Source organism: Ambystoma mexicanum, chromosome 5p (assembly GCF_040938575.1).
Source record: "Ambystoma mexicanum isolate Mex_15411 chromosome 5p, UKY_AmexF1_1, whole genome shotgun sequence".
Taxonomy (NCBI): Eukaryota; Metazoa; Chordata; class Amphibia; order Caudata; family Ambystomatidae; genus Ambystoma; species Ambystoma mexicanum.
This window is the reverse complement of record NC_090930.1, coordinates 990,826,435-990,853,455: the sequence shown is the minus strand read 5'-3', so window position 1 is coordinate 990,853,455 and position 27,021 is coordinate 990,826,435. Positions and strand designations below refer to the sequence as shown.

Below are 27,021 nucleotides of genomic sequence, written 5' to 3'. Positions count from 1 at the left end.
TCTTTCAGCTTTGCCAAACATACAGTTACCGCCCAACCTAAACTCGGAAATCTGGACGGATATTTAAAGACCTTGGATTGAAACATGATAGGACCATAGATCGTAACTCCTTTAGCATCAAGTGCCACAGCACCATTCCAGACATGGCTGATGAACAGGCACCAATCACTTTTAACAAAAGTAATAAAACATCTGCACTATGGTTCTCAGCAGAATGTAACAAAGAAAGGAATGTACTACAAGCTACAGAAAAGAAGAGGATATACGTTTCTCTATGGTATGTGCTGAATGCCCTGAGAGCAGCAGGAAACCCACATAAAGTCAGCTTCAACTGAGAAAAAGTTTCATATCTGAAGAACCAAATCTAGGTTTCAAGATATGAACAGAAAATACTCTTTGAGATAGTGAAGCGTACCTCTAATTCAAGAGATCCCATGCCAATTCTACTGAACAGAAAAATTGAAAGAATGTACTGAATGTGTTGGAGATGCAATCCATACAATCCAGCCACACTTCATCCTGGCCTCCTCTTACAATGAGACCCACGGTCTTGATCTTGAAACAAAAGCAAGCAGGCATGATTTCACCCACCTCTCTCTTTGTCATTGTTAAGAGAGGAGTTGAAGAGGGAAGTAAGTTGTGTGGCAACACTGGGAGCTGTGTGCTTCACAATGTGCGAGGACAGTGTGTACATGAAGGGTTAGCCAGGACGAGTAAGGCAAGAATCTCATAAGCGTTTGCGAAGGCATAGTAGAGAGAGAAGAAAGTAGGAGTGGTGGAGAAAAGTGAGCAGGAGCAGGAGATTGAAGGTAAGTAGCAAGGGCATTACGAATGGTAGACATTCTAGAAGCAAAGTAGGGAGCTAGATGATTAGCAGAAAGAGTGGAGGAGATGGAGGAGGATTTAGGAGGAGGTGAGAGAATTGAGTTGAGGGATATTTGGAGGTGCCAAAGTTGGGAGGATTGAGCAGAAATGAGAGAGAGCTAAAGGTCATGTTTGGCAGAGTCAGGAGTAGAGTGGTAGTTTTGAAGAGCATTGAGGTAAAGTTTGAGATCTGAGGCCTTTGCTATGTGCAAAGCTTTTTTTTCGGAATTGTTGTTTTCAGTGTGCAGATGAGAGGTTTAATCCAGGCTGTTTAGGGGAGGGTTTAGGACTGAATGTTGCAAGAGAGCAGTTAGACGAGAAGGCACCATAGAGAATGTGTTAAAGTTTGTGAAACCTTCTTCAGTGGATGGAATGATATGCTATGATATGATAAGTCATTTATAACACAGTGTTTATAGATGAGTTCAACATAGGTGGAGAGAGAGTGGTGTAGGTCAAAGAGATAGGGAGTTTGGAGGAAGCAAACGTGCTTAGTAACCGTTTTGGTAGAAGGAGAAAGTAAGGATGATGCAAAGTGGAGATTGAAGCAAAGACAATAGCTTGATGGAGAGAAGGAGCAGTGGAGATTTTATACGCGGAGAGTAGAGAGGAGATGATAATAAGGTCAAGTTTCCATTGAAAGGGTGGACAGAGAGTGGACAGAAGAGGGTGAGTTGTTAAGGAGGAGAGAGTTTAAGTCAGTGGATAGAGCAACAGAGAGGAAGGGGAGGCTAAAGTCTGCAATGTCAATGAGGTGGTGATCAGAATGGAGAGATTCAATTTGTTTGGGAGAGGAGGTTGAAGAATTGACCTACTCGACCAGGTGGCCGATAGAGAGAGATAATATGTATGCCATAGGGGGCAGTGATTGTGGAGATAGTGTAACCAAATGAGGGAGATTTTCGTGGGAGAAAGGGGTGTATGAGAGATAGGAAGTTTGGAACATGAAAATAGTCTGACACCACCACCCCTGCAAGTGAGGTGGTGAGAGTGGGTGAAGAAGTAAGCAGGGTCATGAAGGAAAGCAAGGGTTGCTGAGCCAAAGGGAGCGATCCATGTTTCGGTAAGGGCAATGAGTTCAAGAGAAGGAGCATGAGAAAGCAAGAAGTTAGAGGTAAATTAGGTTTAATTACAGACAGACTGTGTGTTGAAAAGAGCAACAGAAAGAGAATGAGATGTAGAAGCCTAGCAACGTTGACTCTTAGAAATACAGAGGCACTGAGGGTAGAGGGAGAAGATCCAGTGAATGGAGAGAGTAGTGGAGCGGGAAGAGAGGTGGCATTGAGGAGAAGAGATGACAGGGCTGGGAAGGGAGTTGAGCTGGTTCTGACCAGAGGAGAGTGAAGAGAGAAGTAGAAGGGAAAGGGAGAGATAGTCTCATAATCTGATGTTGAGGGTGAGGCTGAGAAGAAGCAATAATTGGTACTGTGACAAATCTGGATTTTTCATCCCTCATCCCCAGAGGGGGGCCACCCCTTTTGAGGCTAGGGAGGTGAGCTCACTAAGCAAGAGCCTCCCTAGGGGACTGTCCAGAGTGCATTGTCTGCCGCTACATGGGAATCGGAAAGACTGTTGATACCTCTATTTTGGACTAAATAGTGAAATTTCTTCAATCCCTTTGGCTTCAGGTAATGCTGGATCTTGTCTGAACTCCACAGTCAAAGAGGAGTGACACATCCCTTTTGTTTGTGATGATGTACATAAAACAACAAGAAACTTGGAATGGCGGGGAGAAAATCTTATGCAGAGGCCAGCCTCTGACTGGAGGATGTCTTGGAGGAGCGGAGACATGCTATCGTGCAGCCGGTGGTAGTGTGAGAAGCTAGCAAGACACTGGAAGGCTAGCGATTTGGATGGCAACAAAGCCAAATTCGAGAGAGAGACAGAAACGGTGAAAAGACCATTTCGCCTGGTGGCACACCCACACGAATGCCGCGGTGGGCCTGGGGCCCATCGCCAGACGCTGAGACCAGATCGCAGTAGACTGATCAGATCCCCGATCTCTGCATGAGAAGTGCATCAGCTGTCGAGCAGGGCAGAGGAAGAGAAGCACACGCTCCTGAATAGGTAACTGCACTGACAGAGGCAAGCAGCTGTATCCCAGGATGGGGAAGCAAAACGGGTTATAGGAGCCAGGAAAACCCAAATGCTCAATACAGACATACCCCCAACCAAGACCCTGCTACAGTAAGCCAATCAGATGGCTTTGAGGAGCCCTGGAAAGAGAGTTATTGATATCCAAGGCTGGAAAAGCAACATTTTTTACGGGAGCCAGGAAAACCTGAACGGACAAATGGACAACAGAGGGCCCGCTAAAGTAGGCCTATTTGAGGACCAAAGGGCTTTGGCCAGGCTTGGAAAGAGAGACTTTGATATTCAAGGCTGTGAAAGGCAAAAAGCTTATGGGAGATAGGAAAACCCAAATGGGCAGATGACCAGCAGAGGCGCAAAAGAGGCTCTGTTACAGCAGGCCTATTAGAGGACAAAAGGGCTTTGGGGAGCTCAGGAGAACCAAGAGACTTTGATATTCTAGGCTGTGAAAGCCACAAAGGTTACAGTAGCTAGGAAAGCCCAAACCGGCAGGTGCCCAACCAAGGCTCCACTAAAGTAAGCCTACCAGAGGTCCAAAGGGCTTTGGGGAGCCCTGGAAAACCAATTTGATATCCGAGGTTGGGAAAGCAAAAATGTTACGGGAGACAGGAAAACCCGACCACTGACAGAGGCAGCCACCCAACTGAGGCCCGGCAAAAGCAAGCCTATTAGAGAGCCAAACCCAAGGATAGAGGATATTGTTCCACTACCTATTTCTGTTTATGTTTTTTCTAAGTGGTACGGTGAGACAGTAAATAGGGTTTGGACTAAGGACTATTTATTTTGGACATTTGACGAGAACTATTAGTTTTAGTTTGTTAGGTAGGGAATTTCCCTCAAAGCAATAGGAATAGACAGGCTTTTTTTATTATTTAAATAAAGACCCTTGAACACGTCACATCTTAGTCTGACTCCTTTATCTGGTTCACCACAGTACTGACAGACAAGTAGTAGAACACAGCAGAGCAAAGGATCATAGGCAAGGATGGGGGGGAAAGGGCAGAGAGATTGCCATTTACTTCAACACCTTTAACTGAAGACGCCCATTTGTAAATCCCAACAAAAGCCCCAAACCTCTTAGTTAGCCTTCCATTTATCTTTGGAGGAGGAAAGGCAGAAGGATATGCAAAAGTCTGAGTTTTGTGTTACATGTACATATATCTTATCAGGAATAAAGGACCATCCAGTTGTTTCAAACTTCTTTCACTGTTTTGACCTCTTATCGCAGCTACCCTTTTGCAAAGCTGTAAATACCAGGCAATATAACCACCCAATTAAATATCCTCATGTGACCTGCAAGCTGACCCAAGAACAAAACAGCAATGCTTGACACATCTGACTGGTAAATGGCTGCCACCCTGAGCGTGGGTTGTGCTGCCTTAAAAAATCTTGTCTTTGATCATTAACAGCTGGAAAAGTACACAACAAATCCAAAGTGCAACTTGCCAACAAACACCAGACCTGCGAAGTAGCTGGAAGGTTAGCAACCATGGCAGGTATTTTGCAACTCTTGCACAGTATAATTCAACCATGCAAGCAGCATAACATTTGTTGCAATCTTGGTGTTTAGTGTTGACAAATTATATTGACCTAAACTGACTCGGCGATACAAGCCAGCAACAGAAAGATTATGTCTGTGTGCAGCTCACTAGGAACTTTTGAGCTATTCACAACACAGGTTTAGTAATGTGTGTAACCTATCCAGCCATTATTTAATGGCAGATATGAGCTCCTTCTGTTGAATTTGCACACAAATGCTTGGTTGTAATGCTTGTTTTCTCAGAATGAATTGAAATAATCCATTCTTCCTCTACTACGTGAACGCACCCATTCTAAGCCACCCTGTTCGGTGCTCAATACAGAAAGAAAGAGCATCTTGTATCATACAATGATTGCCCTATGGTGCAGGTGTGCAGCGCCATGATATGTTTGCAGAGTGCATGTGTGTGAACAGGCAATGTCATGTGGTAACTGGTTAACATTGAACAAAGGCCAGATTTCCAGCAACAGTTCAGCTGGAGTCACAAGCAACAGTCTTGCCAAAGTGCAGCTGAGACCAGCAGAGGACCTAACCAGCTCAATGCCTCTGTTGAAGGAACAAGTCTATGGAATGGACATTTCTTAAGGCTCTTTTGTTCCAACACCCTCAACCAGAGAAGGCTGGTGGTCTTCGACGACACTAACCCAATGAAATTCTTGTGCCCCCTGAATCCCAACAAAAATCTCTTTGTGTAGATGCCAGATAGTGAATGAATGAAGTACTGAGAGTTGGTGGACGGATTTGAAGAAGATGAGACGGACCCATGGCCAAGAAGATTTGTGGAGCACAGTCACCGCTGAAGAGGCTCGGGCTCAGCACCCACTCCTGGGGCTTGTTTGTTTGAAAGACACAAGATGTGCATCTTTCCACCTCTTTTTACTTTGCCACATTAAGAAAGACATGTAATGCTAAATAGACACATGGTTATCTAAAGCGCATACCGCTGCCCCCCGCCTCCCACTCGATATTGATGAATAGGGTGGATTTCAAATATGCTGGTAAATCATAAAGGTGGAGTGTGTTTTCACTGGAATGTTCAACCTTTTTGCAGGCAATGTTCCCTGATTGGTCATTGACCTGGCCTTCCCCTCTCTAGTGATTTGAGAACCCTGCTTTGTAAGTTGATGTCCAATGAGCAGACATGTTTGAGACAGAAAAAGGGCATGGATTGGAAGATGAGCTCAATAGATCTTAAATAGCCCATGGTGTCATGGGAGTAGAAGACTGGGAGACCAAGAGGTTTTGTCACCTATAGTCATCAAAAAGATGCCATGATGGATGCAATGCAGGCCATGAGTGGAGAGATGATCAGGAGGGTTTGGAGGTGGCAGAGGCTAATAACATGGAGGCAGAGTACGAAGTGGCGTTGCCAGTTATAGTAGAAGCCAGTTTGATTCCAGAACTGGTTATTATGGGGACAGTGAATAGGCATTGAGTCTGAGAACTATTAAAGCAGTGGTTGGAGTGGTGGCCATGAGCAGTTGGGAAGATCCTAAAAAGACAACTATGACTAATGATCACATGGTACGCCCCTTCCTAACTTAGATCATCCTTTCAATGGCCAACTTTAGCAGAATATTTGAAAGAGCGCTGAGTAGTTCACATGAGTGTTTCATACTGTTAGTCAGATTTCAACTTGTTGGACAGACCATCTTCTATACTTAATCTGGCCTGTTCACTCGATGGAGCACTTCTGGCTTTATCATACTACACAATGCTACAAGAATGATCATTCATTGTAATTCTTCAGTGGATGACGACGTTATTCATAAGCATTTCCTTATGTTCCATTATTATTATTATTATTATTATTATTATTATTATTATTATTATTATAAATATTATTACATTCTTTTATAGCGCATCACACCCATAGGCCTCAGTGCGCTCACACAGACAGATAACAAATTACAAAGAAGAGGTGTAGTGTCATATAGGGAAAAACCAAGGTATCAGGCATAGAAAGCGACAATTAAAGAGAATTAAACAAAAGGGTTTGTAAGCTCTTTTGAACCCTGATAGAGCTGGAATATCTCTAATATCACAGGAAAGTGAATTCCATAAAACAGCAGTCTGAGTATCAAAACAGGTGCCACCAAACTTCTTAAGTTTGAAATGAGGCACAATCCGATTTCTTTTTCCATTGGAACGCAAAGTACGTAAAACAGCGGCGTTCCGGATTCATTCTATCAAATAAGTGGGGGCCTGATTTGAAAGACATTTGTATGTAACAGATAAAATCTTATGGGATATTCGGTGATAGACTGGAAGCCAGTGGAAGGATCTCCTTGCCTGTTCAGTGTGTTCTGTCCTTGTCAGCCCACATACAGCTCTAATGGCTCATTTTCTGGCAGTGTATAGGTTTCAGATATTGCTATTGGCTGTGCCCACCAAAAGACTATTACAATAGTCAATTGTGGAGTTTACCATGGCCATTGAAAGCATGGGGATATTGAGAGTGGAAAGGTAGGGTTTAATCTGCCTGATAAGTTTAACAGGAAATGCACACAGAGATTTGACCTGAAGAGTATGTTGTTTCATAGTCAACCCTAAGTCCAAATAGAACCCCAGAGTTTTATCACAAGGGCTAACCTGAATATTGCAGTCACTGATCTTGAACTGCGTACACTCAGGATCCAATCTCTTTAAGCGTTGACTAGAGCCTACTAACATACACTCTGTTTTTCCACCATTAAGGGCTAGTGAGCTTGTAGCCATCCATGTTTGAATCAGTGAATATATTTGATTAATCCTCATCACATCTGTCCCATAATCTCCAGTAAGCGGCAGAAATATTTGAGTGTCGTCGGTGTAGTTAGCATAACCCATGCCAGCAGCATCCAGAAGATCAGAAAATGGGCGCATATAAATATTAAATGTGATAGGAGAAAGACAGGCTCCCTGAGACACCCCACAAGTCAACCATTCAGGGAGAGAATTAAATTCACCAATCATTAATCTACTATTGTCTGACGGGGACCTAAAAAGGAGGACAGCCAGGAGAATTCCTGGTCATAGCAATTACCTAATGTTCTCAACCTCTCTAACAGCAAGCCATGATCTATGAGGTCAAAAGCTGCTGAGAGATCCAACAGCATCAGCATTGCAATCTTACCATTGTCCACAATATTTGCGAGACTAGCTTGAAAGTCCAACATGGCAGTCCCTGTGCCATGTTGTGCCCGGAAGCCTGACTGACGAGAGTTCAACAGCCCATGTGTGTCCACATGTTTCTGCAGTTGTTGATAGGCTATTCTACCCAGGATCTTTAAGAGAAACAGGACCTTTGTCATGGGTCGATAATTGCTCAACACCGTGGGATCCAGATAATCTTTTTTAAGAATGGCTGATATCCAAACCTCCTTAAGAGCAATAAGGATTTTTGCTGTAAGAAAAGAGGAGTTTACAATTTCTGTAACAGAAGGTGCCAAATGATCTAAAATGATTCTTTAATTATGCTTGCTGGGCATACATCGCTGGGGCATACTGTTGGTTTCAACTTCCTCACAACCCTTATTGTGTCTGTGTCATCTATTTGATCAAAGCAGAATTCCGGAGTCTGTCAGATGTCATTGGCTGAGCACAATTTACAGTTACACAATCGGATGAGCTATCAAGTTTCTCAAGCTGTATAGTGATTGTCTCCTTGTGGAGTTTTAATTTGGCAGAGAAACCTTTTTGAATTTCAGTGCACCACTCTTTACTTCTAATAATGGTAGAGGGGACCTGTGTCTTACCCTCCAGCTCTTTTTGGATATCAAATAGTTCCTTCTGGCTGGATTTGGCATTATCTATTCTGTTGTCAAAGCTAGTGCGCTTAGCATCAAATATGGCTTGTTTATATTTGGATGCAGCCATTCGGTATGATGACAAACTATCATCAGATGGTTTTGCTCTCCATGTACGTTCCGCTAGCCTCTTATGTCTTCTACACTTCAGAATATCCTCTGAAAAACACGTTTTACCACATGTTTCCCCTTTTGTCTTCTTTGTAGTGAGGGGTGCCAATATTTCAATAGTCATCTTAGTGCTATTTTGAAACTTCTCAGTCAGCAATGAGGTTTCAATGGTCGGTATTAAATTATCAAGAGCAGGAAGAATCAAATTACCAAATGCCTCTGCTGAGACTTGTAGGTTCCTGACTTGTATGATGGGTCTTGGACCAATGTTAACTTTCTTCAATTTTTCTGGCAGAGTGAGGTCAATAGATGTTAGAAAGTGGTCTGTCCATGGGCAAGTGGAGAAAAATGATTCATACCTAAATTGAAAGGTAGTACCCAATCTAATGTGTGGCCTTCTCAATGCGTAGGTTGTTTTATCTGTTGAGACAGGCCTAGGGCTTGCAAGGCTGCCATAACAGAGGTAGTTTAGTGTAGCAAGGTAGGAGCTGCAGTCAAGGTGAATGTTAAAGGCTAATCTCTTCGGTATATCTGAATGACAGGTTTGTATATTCACTTTATTTCTTACAGCTCCTGTGCAACTACCATTTTCTTGTTCCTTTTTTGTTTTCATGATAACTGTATTCCATCATTCTTAGTTAGAAATCAATGTTTATCATTTGTATTTTCTATATTGTTCAAAATCCAACATTGTCATGGGAAGGTCCTCTTAAGGTGGTGCAGTGCTATGACTACATCGGCTTCAGGCTCAGCAAAAATGGATCCTAGAAACACCAGTTTGAGAAAAACACCTGCAACCTAAATCAGTTACCTGTCTGCATCCTCCGTTTCAAATGCTGATTCAGAGGGCACATAGTCACCCCACCATTGGATATCTACTGTGTTAGATCAAAGGCTGGTACATTGCATGGAGGTGTACTGTGGGATTGTAGTCATTGCCTGGTGAAGATGCCCCTTGCCACCCATGACTTTCTTGCACATGTGAAGCTGGGTCTGATTCATCTCAAATATGAGAAACCCCCACACTTATATGCATTTGCCTTGGAATGTGGGCTTTCCCGAGAGATTATAATTGTTCTTTTATAACACGCTTAATTTCAGAGATTGATTTCTAAGCATAGGATCGGGATTCAAACATGTGTAGCTATACGTTGTCTTGCTTCCAAGATAAACACGTTGCCCCTGAACTATCCCCCCTCACCAAACGGGGATAGCTCTGTTTATACAATCTATTTTAGATATCTGAAATCCCAATAAAGGTTTGAGGACCCGGGCTGGTCCAGGCACCCAGAGACGGGCAATGCTGAACTGGTGTTGAGACATTTATGAGATTTTCAGGATGATCAAATAACCAAAGTAGATCTTGAATCTTTGCAGGAGCTTTACTACGATCTTAGGGACCAGGCAATCCTAAATAGAAGCACCCTGAGTCAACTTCTTACTTTGATTCAAAGTCAGGGTGGGGTCAGGAATCTTATCTATAAATGATGGGTATCCTGTGTATCTGAGCTCTTTACAAAAGGTTTTAAATAGGATCACTACCTCTTAGAAATGCTGAAGTGGAAGGATGATTCAGACCTATCTGACTGTATCTCCATATGTGGGAATTCTCTGGAGACCACTCCCGACTTCCTGTTTTCCGATGCCCCATACATGCCACTCTAAGAGCAAACCCTCTGAAGCTGCTTCTTCTGGAGGCTGTTACTGGACTCCTCACTTGGGCCCTAGTTTGGGCTCACAGTACAGAAAGCAACATAGTGATATTTGCCTTCCCACATGTTATCCGATAGGTTAGGTGAATTAGAGGAATTTGGCTTAGTTGCACTGGTGATGAGTTGCCTCTGCTTAAGAGTAGTAATCACCTTGGTCTCTGTAGCCCTTATATATCTCCCCCCTGGGGCCTCACTGATAGCCTGGTGGGAGCTGTGATAGTGGGAATTTTAGTTTAATCACGAGGCATTCCCTGTGGAATCCTACGAAATTAGAGTTCTGTTTTATCTAATATAATATATCCTTCTATAGTATGTTTTGTACTGTTTTATGACTTTTTTGTACTTGTCATGTTTTATATCTCACAACACTTATTGTTACTCAGTAAACTTGTGCTTGGTTTGATAAGAGGCTGACATTAATGTTCCTAAACAAAATAAAGTGTCACTGCGGCAAGGCCAATGAACTTGACTTAAGGACGCAATACAGGACTACTTTACATTACAGTACATTGATGCACTCAAATTCTGCTAGTGAATTAAACTGCTGACTTGAGACCCAGCTTAAAATGTCAGACAGCAGTGCACATCACATTTTGTTTTGCCTAATTTCGGATTGCAGCAAAATCCTGATGCCAAAAGGAACGCAGCTTTATGAATCCTAATACAACCTGTAATGAAAACATTATTTAAATCACTTCAAAAACTTAAATTACAAAGTTTTGTAAGATAACTCTTTTTGCCCAGCCAGGGATATTTTTGTGTAGTGTCTTTAGTACGTGATTGCAAGTGGCAGACCTGTACCATACCAGACTTTTTTGTACTTGTCATGTTTTATATCTCACAACACTTATTGTTACTCAGTAAACTTGTGCTTGGTTTGATAAGAGGCTGACATTAATGTTCCTAAACAAAATAAAGTGTCACTGCCGCAAGGCCAATGAACTTGACTTAAGGACGCAATACAGGACTACTTTATATTACAATACATTGAGGCACTCAAATTCAGCTAGTGAATTAAACTGCTGACTTAAGACCCAGCTTAAAATGTCAGGCAGCAGTACACATCACATTTTGTTTTGCCTAATTTCGGATTGCAGCAAAATCCTGATGCCAAAAGGAACGCAGCTTTATGAATCCTAATACAACCTGTAATGAAAACATTATTTAAATCACTTCAAAAACTTAAGTTGCAAAGTTTTGTAAGATAACTCTTTTTGCCCAGCCAGGGATATTTTTGTGTAGTGTCTTTAGTACGTGATTGCAAGTGGCAGACTTGTACCATAGGTCTGCAATTGACTGGTGAAGGGCAGCCATTGCACTTCTGGAACACCGCATAGTGAACTTCTGCAGAAGCATAGTAGCAATTGCCTTTCACAAGAGGTCAGCCAACATCAGGCCACATGTTGAGGACCAGCTGTTTTACAAACATATGAGAAAAGACTTTGCTTATAGAGGTCTGAAGGAGTTTAGCCACGCTACAACCGCAGGACACAGAGCAGAAAGCCACATTGTCCCAGAGGATATAATCTCAGAGGCTTTTCCAAGAAGTATGCAGCAAGCGTAGGACGAGAGAGAGTGGTGTAGGTCAGAGAGGTAGAGAGTTTGGAGGATGGAAACGTGTGCTTTGTAATAGTTGTGGTAGATGGAGAGAGTGAGGAAGAACCAGGAGTGGCGATTGAAGCAAAGACAATATAGTGATCGGCGTTAGAAGGCATGGGGGAGATATTAGAGATGAAGAGTTAAGAGGAGATGAGAATAAGGTCAAGGGAGTTTTACATTTTAATGGGTGGGCAGAGAGAAGACAGAACACAGTGAGTGGTTAAGTAGAAGAGAGTTGATAGAGCAGCAGAGAGCGAGGGAATGTTGAAATCACCAATGACTGTCAGGTGGTGATCAGGAGGGAGTCAATGAGTTGGGAGAGGTGGTCAATCAATTGACCCACCCGACCCGGTGGCCAGTAGAGAGGGATAATATGTATGCCACACAGGGTAGTGATTTTGGAGATATTTTATTCGAATTTGAAAGAATTAGCAGGAGAAAGGGGAGTAGGAGAGAAAAAAAGATTTGGAGGATGAAAACAGTCCTACACCACCACTCCAGCCAGTGGGGCGGTGTGAGTGAGTGAAGATGTGGGAAGGCTCATGAAGGGCAGCAAGGGTTGAAGAGTCATAGGAAGAGAGCCAGGTTTCAGTAAGGGTAATGAGGCTAAGAGAGGGAGAATGAGAAAGGAAAAAGTCAGAGGTAAAGAAGGTTTTATTGAAGACAGACTGTTCATTCCAAAGAGCAATAGAAAGGGAGTGAGATGTTGAAGCAATTTTGAGTCTGAGAAATACAGAGGTGCAAGAAGAGCATGTGTAATAGAAGTTAGGATTGGAATAGGATGTGTGAATAGAAAGACTAGTGGAGCGAGAAGAGAGGTGGCGTCGATGAGAAGAGATGTTAGAGAAGGGGAGAGAGTTGAGATGGTCCTGAGTGTAGGAGAGTGAAGAGAGAAATGCAAGTGAAAGGAAAAGATAGCCTGAGAAGTGCACGGCGAAGGTGCAGCTCAGAAGAAGCAATTAAAGGTACTTACAGACAAGTAGCAGGGCACAGCAAAGGAAAGACTCATGCGCAAAAAGGTAAAGAGGCTGGTCAATGGCTTCACCCTGCATTGTTCTGCCCTTAACTAGAATGCCCCTGACTGAACACCACTAGGGAGTTTAGAAGGGATGACACACACTCTTGTCACCTGATCACCTAGTCCATCAGTGGTTGGTCTCTCTGATATTTTACCTGTTGATTTCCTCCTGATTGGTGTTCCCAGAGAAGCCTCTTCTGGCCTTCAGCTGGAGACAGGAGACATGGCTGATCCAAAAGGGGTGCATCAAAAGTCACCGATCCAAGATGGCCATGGGAAGTGGTGTCACCAGTCTAAGATGGCCACTGGATGTGATGTCACCAATCCAAGATAGACACTGGAAGTGAAGTTCCAGACAGAAAGTTAAGCAAGAACCAGAAGGGATGACACACATTCTTGTCACCTTATCACCTAGTCCATCAGTGGTGGGTCTCTCTGATATTGTCCATGGTGTTGCTGGCATGAAGCAATTTCTACCTGATTGGTGTTCCCAGAGTAGCCTCTTGTGGCCTTCAGCTGGAGATAGGGCTGATCTAAAATGGCCTCAGGAAATGATGTTGTAAAGAGGTTGTAAAGGTTTTCCAGCTCAGGTTGAAGGTCTTAATGGTAGACCTGTGGCAGTATTCCTTGAAGTCTCGACCTATTGTTACAGCTGATGATCAGCAAACAAACAAGAGTACTATGCTGGTACCATCTGGTGTTGCCAGGTAACTCCACTTCATGATATTTGATGGCAATATCTATGTTTTCCTCAGCCACAGAGACTAGGTTACCATGTACCACTGGCAATTATCCATAATTGTCTAGTACCAGTGCTTTCCTCTGGGTTGTGTGAAACTTCTCCACAATATAATTAAACACCTCAACCATCGAGAAAGAAATTGCCATTATGTTTAATTGGAAGCAAGACAACTGCTATCCCTGAAACTGCTCTAAAGACCTTTTGATCCCACATGTGCATGACATGCGAGAGCATTTCTCCACAAAAAAGACTCAATGCAAATACATTATTTCTGAGCAGGTCCACACACTGCGGCACACTAACAAAATCCTGCCCATGCCCTGTTCAACACAGACCTTCACACACCAATGACCTTTAACAGCATATTGACATTTCCATAAAAAATGTCCACAGCCATGGACTTTAAGGGTTCCTATGAGTACATATATCATTAAGGACGTATCGGAAAATTAAGACTATTTTGATTCCTTTTGTGATATTGTTTTTTTCTTTCTACTCATGAATTATTCTATTGGTCGTTAGTACAGTCTTACTATTTTCAGGAATCCCTTTGTCTTGACATTACTATCTATGAAGTCTTGTGGTTGCGAAGTCTGGCATACGCTGGTATATCTTGTTGCATGGTCACACCTTTAGTCCAAAGGAAGGACAAAGCTGCTTTATAGAGACTGTGACTGACCTCTTTTTAAATAGCTCAGCTTGTCCATTGTGGGAGCATTGGTAGAGCATGTAAAGCCTCTCTCTATGATAATGTCTTCTCATCTAATTTGGCCATTGACTTACCCACATCTGCCAACCCAAGCAGACAAATAATGGAATTTATTACCCAGGATCACATGATTTGTGCAAGTGGAAAAGGCGAGATTGGGGCACAACTATCTAGGATCCTCAGTTGATCAACAGAGGTGGGCAACAAGGCCCAAATTTGCTTTGCAAACAAATAGGTGAATTCCCCGCAAAATTCGCCATTTTACACATAATTTGCTGTGCAGCGAAATTACCAATTTTAGGCTTTTCTTCACCTAAATGTATTTTTTCCCTAAATTACATTTTTTAAAGGGGATGCGCAACAAAACTAGAATGGGTAAAGCATGAAACCTCATCTCATATAGTCTCACCTTTTTTTCCAACAGAAATGCTAAATAAAAAGATGGAATTGTGTAAAATGTAGCTTTTTTCCAAAAATGCCATTTTTGGGGGGAAGCAAAACATTTTGGGCCTAATGAACAGAAGCTACAAATCTGGGGGGCAAAAACGAAATGTAAGAGAAAAATTAAATTCACCTAAGAAAGTGGGAGAACAGAAAAAAACGACCTGCCAGCAAAAAGGAAGCAAATTTCGCCAATTTAGTTTTGCTAGCGATAATTTCACCCACCACTGCTGATAATCAATCTAAGATAAGATCTACTTCACAATATGTTACTGTACAATCTGCTGTATGTGAGGCAGGTTCTGATGAAAGGCTTCAATGTGCAACCACTCCTAATATGAAGATAATTTGGTTTCTCCCCTGACAGCTCAAACAGTGGAATTGATAATAAAAGCCAAGGAGTACATGAGCCAGTTGGTGGAGCAGGCCTCACTTCATTTCTTCGTCACTGCCCGGGTCAACGAGACAAAGAAGATCCTCGCCATGCAGAAAAGCTTAGCACTGCAGATCCCGGAGCTGCGCATTCAGGTCAGTAAGAACATTAATCCTGAGATAAGTGAAATGTGGTGCCAGACTATCAGGACATTTTCTTCCCAATGGATTGTATAGGGAGTGGGAACAGCACTCCTTTCCTGAACATTTTGGCTGGCATTCCTCTTCACAGGTATGGATTGTCCATCAACGCCTGACAGATTACCTATTGTCCCAATGTAGTACTAGCGTGGGTCCTCTCTTGCCCTCTTTCATTTCCCTATTCACCGTCCCCCTCTTCGAGGTTCCTCCTCTGCACACTTGCAGTGCTTTCAATCAGATGCATGAGTTTCTAGCGCAGTTTGATACTCGTGTTAATTAATTTCATTTTGAGGAATTGGATTGTCATTTCTGCTTTCATTATTCTAATTAATCTAATAATGTATATTAGCTCCTGCAAAGGAACAGAGAGTGAATCTCAGCCAATCAGGATCCTTAGAATACAGCACAAACTACAGGGAATTGTCTTCAATTCAGATGGATTTTCGCGTCTGAGATTTCAGCCTCCACCTGTTCCCGAAGATCGTGATTTTTTGCTTAATGGGTGTCCTTATGGTCGCTGTCCTTCGCTCCATTCTGTCTCTTTAAAGCAGTCTTCTTTGTTCTCGCTCACAAAATATTTCAGGTTTTGGCCCACGTATGATTTTTATTCTTCCGGCATTGTCTCTCTGTTCCTACCCGTGCTATATTTTAGGTTATGGATACAAAAATAGGGCTTTCAATCATTGTTTTCAGCTGATGGCTGCCATGCTGTGCTTTCATGGCACCCATCACTGCATGGCTTTTCTTTCTTTTTGACCAATCCTTTTTCTGATGCAGCCCTGTCAATGCCCCCAAACAGTTGTTATCATTCCTAATAACACCTATGGGTGTTGCTAGGTCTGGAAAAGATCAGGGGCTAAGCTAATGTCCGGACTGGCGGGACTCTGGGCTAGCTATAGCCTTTTGGTTGAAGCCCCTGAGCTTCTATCCGGGGCTACAACCAAAAGACCCGGGGCTATAGCCCCATCAATCCCCCCTAGCAACGCCGGTTAAACACAACCAATCGGGTTGCTCAGAAAGAGGGCAATAAATGGCCACTAGTACTCAGCAACTGGAGGGTCTTGGTGCAGACTTGTCTGTATTTTGTTCACATACCAGTGATTCTCTCTGTAGGGGCATCTCTTCCCTCTCTGGTTCCTTCCCTCTGCATATTTACTCTTCTTCTTGCCAGGTTTTGCAATGTAAACAGAGCTGTGCTTCTTTTACTCTGAAGTAAGCCCTCTCTCTTTTTCTGTCGCCGCCATGCTGAAAGAGGTTTTTCACAGTGGGAAATGCGCCAATTGAAAATCAAGATTTAAAGATCTGTGCAGTGGTCTTAGGTGCCTAATAGCCCACAGATGCAGGATCAGAGCCGGCCTTAGGGGGGGACGAGCCGGGCTACCGCCTGGGGTGCCACACCCCCCAGGGCGCCATATGCCCCCACCACGCCAGCTCGGGGGAGTCTTTCAAGGGCTCCCCCGAGCTGGCGTTGTGCGAGAAGGCGCGGCAGGCAGCCTTTTGCTGTTAAGAACACCCGTCTCCGCGGGTGCCTTTAACAGCAAAATGCGCCATTAGTCCCCCCACCACGCCAGCTCGGGGGAGTCTTTCAAGGGCTCCCCCAAGCTGGCCTAGTGGCAGAAGGCATGGCAGGTGCCTCATTGTCATTGAATGAACCCGCAGGGCGAGGCGGTTTTAAAAAAAAAAAGTGGCCCCTCCTGGCACGCCCCCCTTCCCCCTGCCCTCTGTTAACCAGGGGTGCCGGAGGGCAAGGGGGGGCGACAATTCGCCCAGGGCGCTGCTGCCCTTAAGGCCGGCCCTGTGCAGGATATACCAGCTTGCTAAAGTGTTTCAGCCCCTGTTAACCGTCTTCAAGTCACTGAAGCTGGTAGCACATGTTGGAAGGTCTTAAACAGGCTATAATGTTTTCTACGTGCCCCATGTAATAGGACACTGCATGATAATATAGTTCTGCATATTTTTGTGTACACATGTTTTGTGCTAAAGGTATCCGGTTATTTTACCAATAGGAATTACTTCGAAGTAATTTAGTCCAAAGTAATTCTTTTGAAAAAACGAATCGAATTATATTGGGGGTGAGGGTAAGGTGTTAAAAGGGTTGGGGAGGGCTTGGGGTAGGGGTACTAGTATAGGGAAACAGGGACTTGCGGGACACCCCCAAATGAATAAATGCATTCAATTCGATGAGTTTTTTTCAAAGGAATTATTTCGAAGTAAATTACTTCCAAGTAATTCCTGTCGGTAAAACGACATGAATACATTTGTTGCCTCACAACGCACCTGCCCTCTCTTAATTTGAGGCAGAGATTCTGCCAGCTCTGCACTGTGCCAGGATGGTTGAGCCATCAAGGGATTCCTTGGCAAGGTACTGGTAGACAGAAGAGATTGCCCCCACCAGCAGATGTGGTAGCCTGCCTCCCTGTTGACTACCAGCATTGCTAGTTGGCCTGCCTTTCGATGCATAATCGCTACCTGGCATAAGTAATTCTGCTAGGCAGCTCCCCCATCTCTGGGCAGCTGATGGTAGCCTGATATTTAAGTAAGGTGGATTCTCTGCCGGCCGGCAGCCAACGAAAGGTCATGTGGCCCAGCTTCCCGTTCATAACCTCTAACTAGCACAGGCGATGCTGCTGAGAAGATCTCCATCGCTGGGCACCCATGGGGCTGTGACATTTAAGTGAGGGAAAATGTTCTGCTTCCTAGCAGATGGTATTCAAAGCGCGAGTGGGTGAGTTATGACTAATGAATGTGAATTATGATGAGATTCACATCTAATTGATTTTTGCGTTATAGGTGTCTGTCACAGTATGTATACAATTTGTATTGAACTAATACAAATAGAACTTTTAATAATTCACTGTGTGTGTGATATACATTTCAAATTAATTATCCAGTGACACACTAGTACGGTTTGGGAGTTTGCGTTTGTTTTCTGTACTTGGATACCAACACACTCCAAGCCCATAAATTAAGATTGTGAAGGACATCAGGTTCTTGTTTGTGGCATTCAAAACAAGGCCAGGTGGAAGCATGGCACTTAGCATCGATATATGTCTTTTCAAACCACCAGTAGCTTGACCTTGGCCCACATTAATTTTAACTCATAAATGCCTGGGGGTACAGATTCATAATTTATTTTAAAAAGATCATAATAAATAAGATATGATGTGATGTGGCATTTGTAACGCGCCTACACACAAGTGTTTCAAGGCGTGACGAGACAAGAGAGGGGAAACAGAGGGAAGACAGAGACAACAATCTTACTAGGCCAGGTGGCAATAAGATCACGCAAGTGCAGGGGATGGGGAAGGGGAAGAGTGCCAGAGGAAAGGGGAGGGGCCAGTGCTGTACATGGGATCAAAACAATAACAAGAATTGCGGCCGGCAGGTGCAAGGGTAAGTGCAGACAGCAGGTGTCCAAAAGTGCAGGTAGGGGGACTGTAGGGTTACAGATACAGATCCAAATAATGAAATCAGCACTTTTTTCTTATTTTTTTATTCAGTGCAATTTAATTATACAATAGCCTTTTATAGAATAGTAAAATTAAAAAAAACTATTATCAATATAAAATACATCAACAGCATTAGTTATAAAATAAAACATTTAAAATATTTCTACAGTAACTGCCCATAGCCATAATCATGCACAGATAATGGAATAATCTTCCCCTTTCATAATTCTACTCCAAATTGATTCAGGAACAAAGTTTCTCATATACGGAGAATTAAAATGAACACATGGTTCAGTCTCAACAGTGGGACAGAAAAGCAGCAATTGCTTACATTTCCCTGCTATTGTCATCCCCACACAATCTGCATATTCTAAGTGTTTGAGGCATACTTTGCCAGACACCACTGGCTACTAGAATGAGTAGAGCGTTAAACCTCAATCTCATATAGCCTCCTCTTCTTTTTCTCTCATTCCTGACTGTCTGACTGCTATCCAGGCATGGTGTGCTGCTAATAATCTCGGCCTTAATGCCAGTAAGACTGAGATCCTTCTCATTGGGACCCTAGCTCCCTCCTTCCCTCCTACTCTCTGGCCTCCCTCCATGCCCTCTCCTTACCCTCCTGTGAGGCAAAAAATCTTGGTGTCTTCTTTGACTCATCTCTCTCTCCTTCTCTCCACACATCACATACCTTGCCAAGAAGTCCCACTTCCATCTGCACCTCCTTAGAGGCATTCTCCCTTTGTTCACCTTCCCTAAGAACCTCAATGTCTCCAGAGCTCCGGTCCTATCTAGGCTGGACTACTGCAACAGCCTCTTCCTCAATCTGCCTTTTTCCTCCCTTCACCCCCTTCAACTAATCCAGAATCGGACAGCGAGATTTACACTTGGCCTCAAGAACAGGAACTGCATCTCTCCAGCCCTAAAATCTCTCCACTGGCTCCCGGTTGCTGCAAGGATTAAGTTCAAGACCCTCTGCATCATCCACAGGGCTTTCTGGAGCCTGGGACCACGCTACATCCAACCCTCTCTCCTTAAATACCTCCCTGCTAGACCCCTTTGGTCTTCTAGCTCCAACTCTCTGCAGTTCAGACGCTTTCCAAGCAGAGACTGGAGGGGTATATGTCTCTCTTCCACAGGTGCCTCCCTCTGGAATGGCCTCCCTGCTCCTCTCAGACTTGAGTCGGATCTCCTTAAGTGCTGGAAGATTCTCAAGACCTTCCTTTTATCTTTCTCCTCCCCTCTGCCCCTACCCCGCTAATGTCCCCATCTGCCTCATTTGACTGGCTGCCTGGTTCCTTCAGATTCATATAGGGCACCAGGCCCTCCACGATCAGTCCACACTTGCTCTCCCCTGACCACCCCCTTACTTGCACTTGCCCTACTGGGCTCCATCCCCCTGCACTAGCCTGGCTGGGCATGCACCCCTTGAGCCCTTCCAGCGGCTGGGGCGGGGGATGAAGGCCATTAGCACCCTGCGTTACCAAAGCGGTAACCCGGGGTGCTAAAACTAAGGATTTTCCTTCCAACAACAGGATGCGTGCAGCCCGCTGTACGAAGGAAAATCCTTTTCAAAGATGGCCACCATGGAAAGGGAAGCGGGGCTTTGTACGGAGCCCTTCTTCCCTTTCCATGGCAGCCTGCGGGATGCGAAGGGAAGGAGCTGATGCGGCAACCGCCACCGCTGAAATAAGGTAAGGTAAGGGGTGGAGGATAAAAAAGAAAAAAAAGGGACAGAGGGTGGGGGGAAGATGGCAGCAGGGGGAGCCGGCGGCAGGTGGCTTGGATCCTGGGCGTGTACCGGCAGTTCAAGCCTGCGTTCCTAGTCTTCTGATTGGCTGGCCCGGGTGCTTAGAACATTTCCTTTCCAGCTGTCAGGTATTAACCCCCTGCTGCTTACAGCGTACTAGACCATATCTAAAATTCCTCCCCAACGCTCCGGTGAGTTTCAAGCAATGCACTGCAGAGAATGTCAGGCAAAGATGATGCACAAAGCAGTCCAAATGCATCATTCACATGTAAGCAGCATTTTTTGTGTGTGCGTAAGAAATAGGCATGTGAGAAGCTGCTCTTTAAAAATGAAGATGCAGTGGGTTTTCTAAATGTGTCTCAACCCTTCGAGGTGCCATAGGCAATAAGGTCAAGAGGAGGAGTGCGGTGTAAAAATAGCACAGTGTGCTTGGGTGTTACTGTTAGCACCTCAGCATTGCTATTTATGGCTGCTGCTTAGAGTTTCTCACCCCCCACTTTCTAGTACAAGTTCTCAGCACGCTGATTAGTTGCTTCACCCATGGAAGCTGATGCTTAATATACAGCTGCTATAGTATTTTGCTTTTACACCCCAGCTGTTAGCAGAATATTCAGTGTCAAGTCAGCGGCATGTGCCCATATGTGCTCTAATATATATATATATATATATATATATATATATATATATATATATATATATATATATATATATAAAAGGAATGAAAAAAAATGAAGACACGAAAACAAACCCAATAACCAAAGAGATTGAATAAATACCCCATAAAAACACCATCCCTGTGTCACAGACAGCCATGGGACTGGATGTGAGTAGAGAATGAAAGCTACTGCAGTTAAGTAGACCTGTCCACTACTGCTGTCATGCCCTTAGGTGTCCATGTTACTATTCATTCTAAATCTCTCTCTCTGAAACATTAGTCCATTTTCAGATCAAAATTGGACTTGCAATTTAAGCATTCATTTATTTGTGTATCTTTGGAGTTTAGTAAAGGGCCAGACGCAACTGGGAGCCGCTTCAGGGCGCAGAAACAATGGGCCTGATTCCCAAGTCGTTTTTTAAATGGGATGTACCTATTAAAGTCCCTATTGTCCCAGTATTGTGCTGTATAAAACCCAATAATTACCAAAATACACACCCTGAACATGGTTCATAATTACTTCTGGCAATCATGTCCAAAATTAGCATTGTGTTAGATGTTGAGAAATTGGTTGGCAGCCTCAGGAGACATCTAAGCTTTCAATCTGCTGGACCAGCTCTAGAAAAGAGGAATCATGCAATGGGACCAATTATCACCCCATCATAGATGAGTTCGTCCACAGTGTGATGCTCAAGTGTAGTGGGTAAAAAGGGCACCCTTTGTTCCTTTGTGGACTGCAACTGGTTTCCAATGAACGGCATTGGTTTTTATTTAAGGGTCTGTGCTAACCTAGAGTACAGCACCTGTACATGTTGCAGTACATGGCTCTACAGATTTGATGTAGAATGACTAAATGTTAGCAGTTAATCTAGTGGGGATCAAAGTTGAAAGGCACTTCCTTTGGGCAGTCAAGTCATTTTCTTCCATGGGCCTGGTTAAAGTTTTAGCGGTAGAGGTGAAACATCTGGTATTTTGAACAGTGGATGTTTTACCTCTCTAACAAACTATAAGTGTCACTCCTGAAGCTCATCGTTTATGCCAGCTTGTTTGTGGAGGTAGTTGCATCCACACAAAACATTATCACATACAGTAATTAGGTGGTCATATGAACTCCCCCTAGAGTCCCAAAGGACTCACAATTGGGGAGTAACTGAAGAATCCACTTGACTCCGAATTGCGCAGACCCTTCAAGTTATCGCATACTTACTGAATGCCCAACGCTAAAAGTGATTACTCATCGAAAGACATCAGCCCCTCATGGATCTTAAAAGGCTTTGGGAATCAAGCATGCCATAAAAACCCCACGACAAATAATAAATAGATTTTTGGTTGAATCTATATGAAGTATGTGTTTGCTAATCTATATGTATGAGTATCATTTTTTTTGTTGCAACGCTTCGAGTTATAATTAAAGGTCAGCGCTAATTCAGATTTCGCATCATGGCAGGAAATTCTATTTTGCAAAAAGTAAGTAGCCTCCCTTACTCTGATCTGTGACGAGACCCCTGAGTGTTCATTAGCATTACCTCTTAGGGGAAAATTCCAAGCCTACGGAGGGGATCTCAAGCTGATTATCCTAGCCGTCCATCTTTGCACAGTCTGTTGGGAAGAGGTGGAAGGTCCAAACGAGAGCATTTGCTGATCCAACCGTGCTAGCTTATGCTCTAAGATATCTCATCAAGCTAAGTGCTTGGTTCAAGAACCTTTGTGCAACCTGCAGTTACAGGTTGGACCCCTGTCAGCGCTGACTGAGACATTGATATTTCTTAGGATGCGAAATTGAGTTGGATCATATCTATTATTGGAAGCAGGAGGCGTTTTGACTGAAGGATTTTATAAAAATGTGTTATTATCACTATCTTTATTATAATCATACATGGAAGCCTGCAACTGTAATAACGTAATGCAGTTGGATGTGGCTTTATTATGTCAGGGAGCAAAATCTAGTGTAGTCCTGTGTTTGGCTCTGCTGTAGCCACACATGTTGCTAAACGGCCATATTATTCAGTCCACGACAATCCTATGCATGTTATTTTGGGACTGCAAAAGAGGTGACAAGAGGAGCTTATTATACTGTGATGTCCAGCAACGGTTTCCCATGATATTGGTGAGTTGAAAAAAATACTTATATAAAGATAGCCCAATACACTTGGACCCGAGGTACTAGCCGATCAACCTTGGATTGTATTTATGTCGATCAAATGTTGTTTGCGTTTTGCTCTGAATTTACGATTGTTGAGAACATGTGGAGTGACCACTGTATCCTAAGAGTTAAATTTATGCTTCCACTCTAAATTAAAGAGCAAACTGATAATTGGGCCAAAAATCTCAAAGTGACCTCCAGCATAAACGCAGTTGGTTGGTCCATGAGAAACATTGAGATATTGTGCAGTGAATTTAATCAGCTGATGTGTCAAACCACGCTAGAGTGGAAACTGGAAGTTTTCTATGTAGGTAATTTTGATTCTTCTGTCGAAGAATTAATGACAGCTGTTATTAATAATCCAAGATTCAATAAGCAGAAAACATACAAGAAACATACTCATGTCTTTGATTGGGAGTCAGCCCTTATGAAAGTAGATATGAGATGAACTGTCAGACAAATAATGAGCTCTAACATGTCCTTTTCAGTAAAGCTATTTAAATGTAAAGCAGAAAAACAAAGATGAAGACATTTTTGTAGGTTCACTCGTTCCACGTTACTACAATGAGATGCAGAGACGATGCTCAAGACACTAACAAAAAAGGTCTGGGAGCATTTTGGTACTTAATGGACAGGAAGAGCAAGTTTACTGAATCTGCCTTGCTGGCGTTTCTTACAGATATTTACGCCGCAGGCAAAGACAAGCCATTATCCAATGTCCACTTATTAGACACTGAAATGCCGCCTGAAATGAATATTACAGTTGCAGCAAACAAAGTACACAAACTGATAACTTCATCTAAATCCTACAGAGCCCCTGGCCCAAATGCTCCTTCAACATTTGGAAACATGGGCCATCTCATCCAACAGGCTATTGTAGTGTTGTATAGAACTATGGAATGTGGGAATGGAAATTCCATGGGAGAATGTGAAGAGCAAGAGTGGCAGTTGGAGATGAGAAAAGGAAGGAACTGGAGAGACGTCCCCATAGTACATGTTATCTGACTTCTCTTTAATAAATCACGTCCAAAGTTCCTTCCGTGTCAGTCTGTACTGCAGGTTGCAACAAGGTGATTTCCTTAAGGTGCGAAGCCGTGCCAGCATTACGGAAAAGGAAAGAGAGAGCAACTGGGGCTTCCGGACTATACAGGTGAGATGTCCCAAGCCGCAATACCCGCAGAACTATAAGTAATCCGTGGCCTCCCGGCACCCCAAGTAACTCCATTGCGCACAAAGTAATCATTCCTACCAGAAAAACCATTACGTTTCACGGCCGTTGGGACACATAGTAGAAAAAAGTACCCTACAATGTGTTGCATCATCATGCAACGTGCAGCCATTTTAACAGGCCAGGCAAAGTAAAGAAATCTCAATAAAGACATCATGCTCTACCTCATCCCAGTTACTTGGCAAAAAAAATATATGTATATTTTTTTGTGTGCCCTTTCTACTTCTAAATCTCAAAGAATAAAAATCAAGGAACACAGAGCAAATTGAGTATACATTCATGCCTGGCAAAGAACACAGTGCCTGTACCGGGATACATAAACAGTATAGACAAGACTGATATATATATATATATATACATATATACATATATATATGTATATATATATGTATATATATAAACAAAGGGAAAAATAACACACAGCATACAAGACATGTCAATGCACAGTGTCCCACCACCTGCAATGTTTCTACCCAAAGTGGGTGAACCCCCATTTGCCATTGAAACGATGGCTAAAAACTTTTGAGCACTATGCCAAAGTGGTTTGTGGCGCAAATTACAGTATTGAAACTAATAAAAATCACTATTTATACATTTTTTAGGCCCAACTGGCCAGGAGAAATTTGAAGATATGCTTGACGTGATGGCCGCGGAGTGTGGGGACATGGACGAATATGAGAAATAAATATTAAAGATGAAGAAGCACTATGAGAAGAAACTAAGTACCATCTTGGAACGTCACAAGTTTGGAAAGAGAATACAGGAGGAAGGAGAAAGTGTTGAACAATACATTACAGCTCTTTGGAAGCTGGCTAGGACATGCAAATTTAATCAAAACTAGAAGAAAAATTGAGAGATAAATCTATGTTAGAATGTAATAGTATCAAAGTTCGAGAGAAAATGTGACCGAAGATGATCCTTCTTTAGAAATGGTTCTACGGATGGCTAAAGGGGTTGAACACACTGAGAAGTGTGTGAAAACTTTAGAAAACGGAGTAAAGGCAGTTACAGTCAAGTCCATGTCGTCAATTAATACTCTGCAGTCTGCAAATAAAGAACTAATTGCCAGCGTAAGTAACCCAAACATGAGAAGGATAAGTAACAGTGATGTGAGAGAACCTAGGTTTACCAAGTAAAACTGGGAGAATAGAGACTCCAGAGAAACAATGAGGGGTCGAGGTCATAGTACTGAATTTCGACGAGGTCAAACTAGCCAACGAGGAAGAGGACACGCTACTGTGAGAATATGCTACAGATGTGACAGTTCATCCCATTGGGCCAACAGCCCAGACTGTCCTGCTTTAAGGATAATATGCAGAAATTGTAATGGGAAAGGGCACCTAGCTAGATGCTGCAGAAATAAAGGGACTAATATGAATTGAATTTGCAATGAAGATAGTGATGAAGGAGAAGAATATGTGTCAGCAGTCAGCGGGGAAGATGAAGAATTTGACATCCTGAATACCAATAGTAAATGACAAACTGGTTACGATTATGGTGGACAAAGGAGCCAAATACACACTCATTCCAGAAGTAGTGTGGAAGAGAATTGGATCAGAGTACTTACACGAAGTTGACATCAGGCCAAGAGCTTATGGTGGCGCAAACATTTATATAACTGGATGGTTCAAGGCCACACTAGGATTCAAAGACAGACGAGCTGAAGGACGTGCATATTTTTCAAAGAAAAGATCATCGCTGTTACATAGTTCGACACACCAGAGATTACTTAAAGTGCGACTGGAACCGAATGCAGCAGAATCAGTTTTCTTCGTTGAATCACCTGAAGTTGACAAAGGAAAAGTCAGAACGGAAATATTCAGAGATGAGATTGGGTGTGTGAAAGGCTTCACACACTGCATTGCTCTGAAACAAGGGTGCAAACCAGTAGTACAGAAGTTGCAAGGTTTTCCGATATCCATGAGGGATGAAGTGAAATTGGAACTTAGTAAACTGGAAGAACATGGAACAATAGAAAGAATTGATGCATCGGAATGGGTTTCCCCTTTGGTAGTGGTCAGAAATAGTTCAGGAAAGGTAAGGGTAGTCATCGATTTAAGGGAGCTAAAAAGTGTGTAATCCCTAAAAGCCACCCTTTACCTAATATCCAGGAACAGATTTCAACGACGGGCACTGCAAAAGTATTTTCAACACTTGACCTTACTGCTGCATACCATCAAGTAAAACTACATAAGGAGTTGAGGCATCTAACTGCCTTCATCACACCAGAAGGGGTTTAAGAGGTTGCATGATGTAGATATGGCACTCAGCAGGTAAAAATCAAGATCAATAGGATAGAAATTGACTACTTTGGGCATGTAATATCAAAGGATGGAACCACACCTAAGAACGATTTAGCAAATGCAATAGAAGACATTGCCACTCTGACATGCAAGGAGCATGTCAGGACATTTTTAGGTATGGCCGAATATTACTCTAAATGTGTACAAGGATTCGCAGACCACACAGTTGCCCCACAGAATATGATCGAAATGAATAAAAGATTTGTGTGGGGCGAAGGATGTGAGGATGAACTACAGTACATAAAAAATGCTTTGAAAACAGCACCAGCATTAAGAAACTATGTACGAGGGAGAGGCACAGTAATCAA

General features: G+C 43.1%; 1 protein-coding gene across 1 annotated transcript in view; it reads left to right on the top strand.

Annotated features, from left to right (window-relative positions):
- F13A1 (coagulation factor XIII A chain) overlaps positions 1 to 27,021 on the top strand; it is a 767,832-nt gene that overhangs the window by 611,136 nt on the left and 129,675 nt on the right. Inside the window, exon 13 of the mRNA XM_069613463.1 lies at positions 14,983 to 15,143. Coding sequence (XP_069469564.1) covers positions 14,983 to 15,143 — 161 coding nt within the window. The remainder of the gene's footprint in view (positions 1 to 14,982; positions 15,144 to 27,021) is intronic.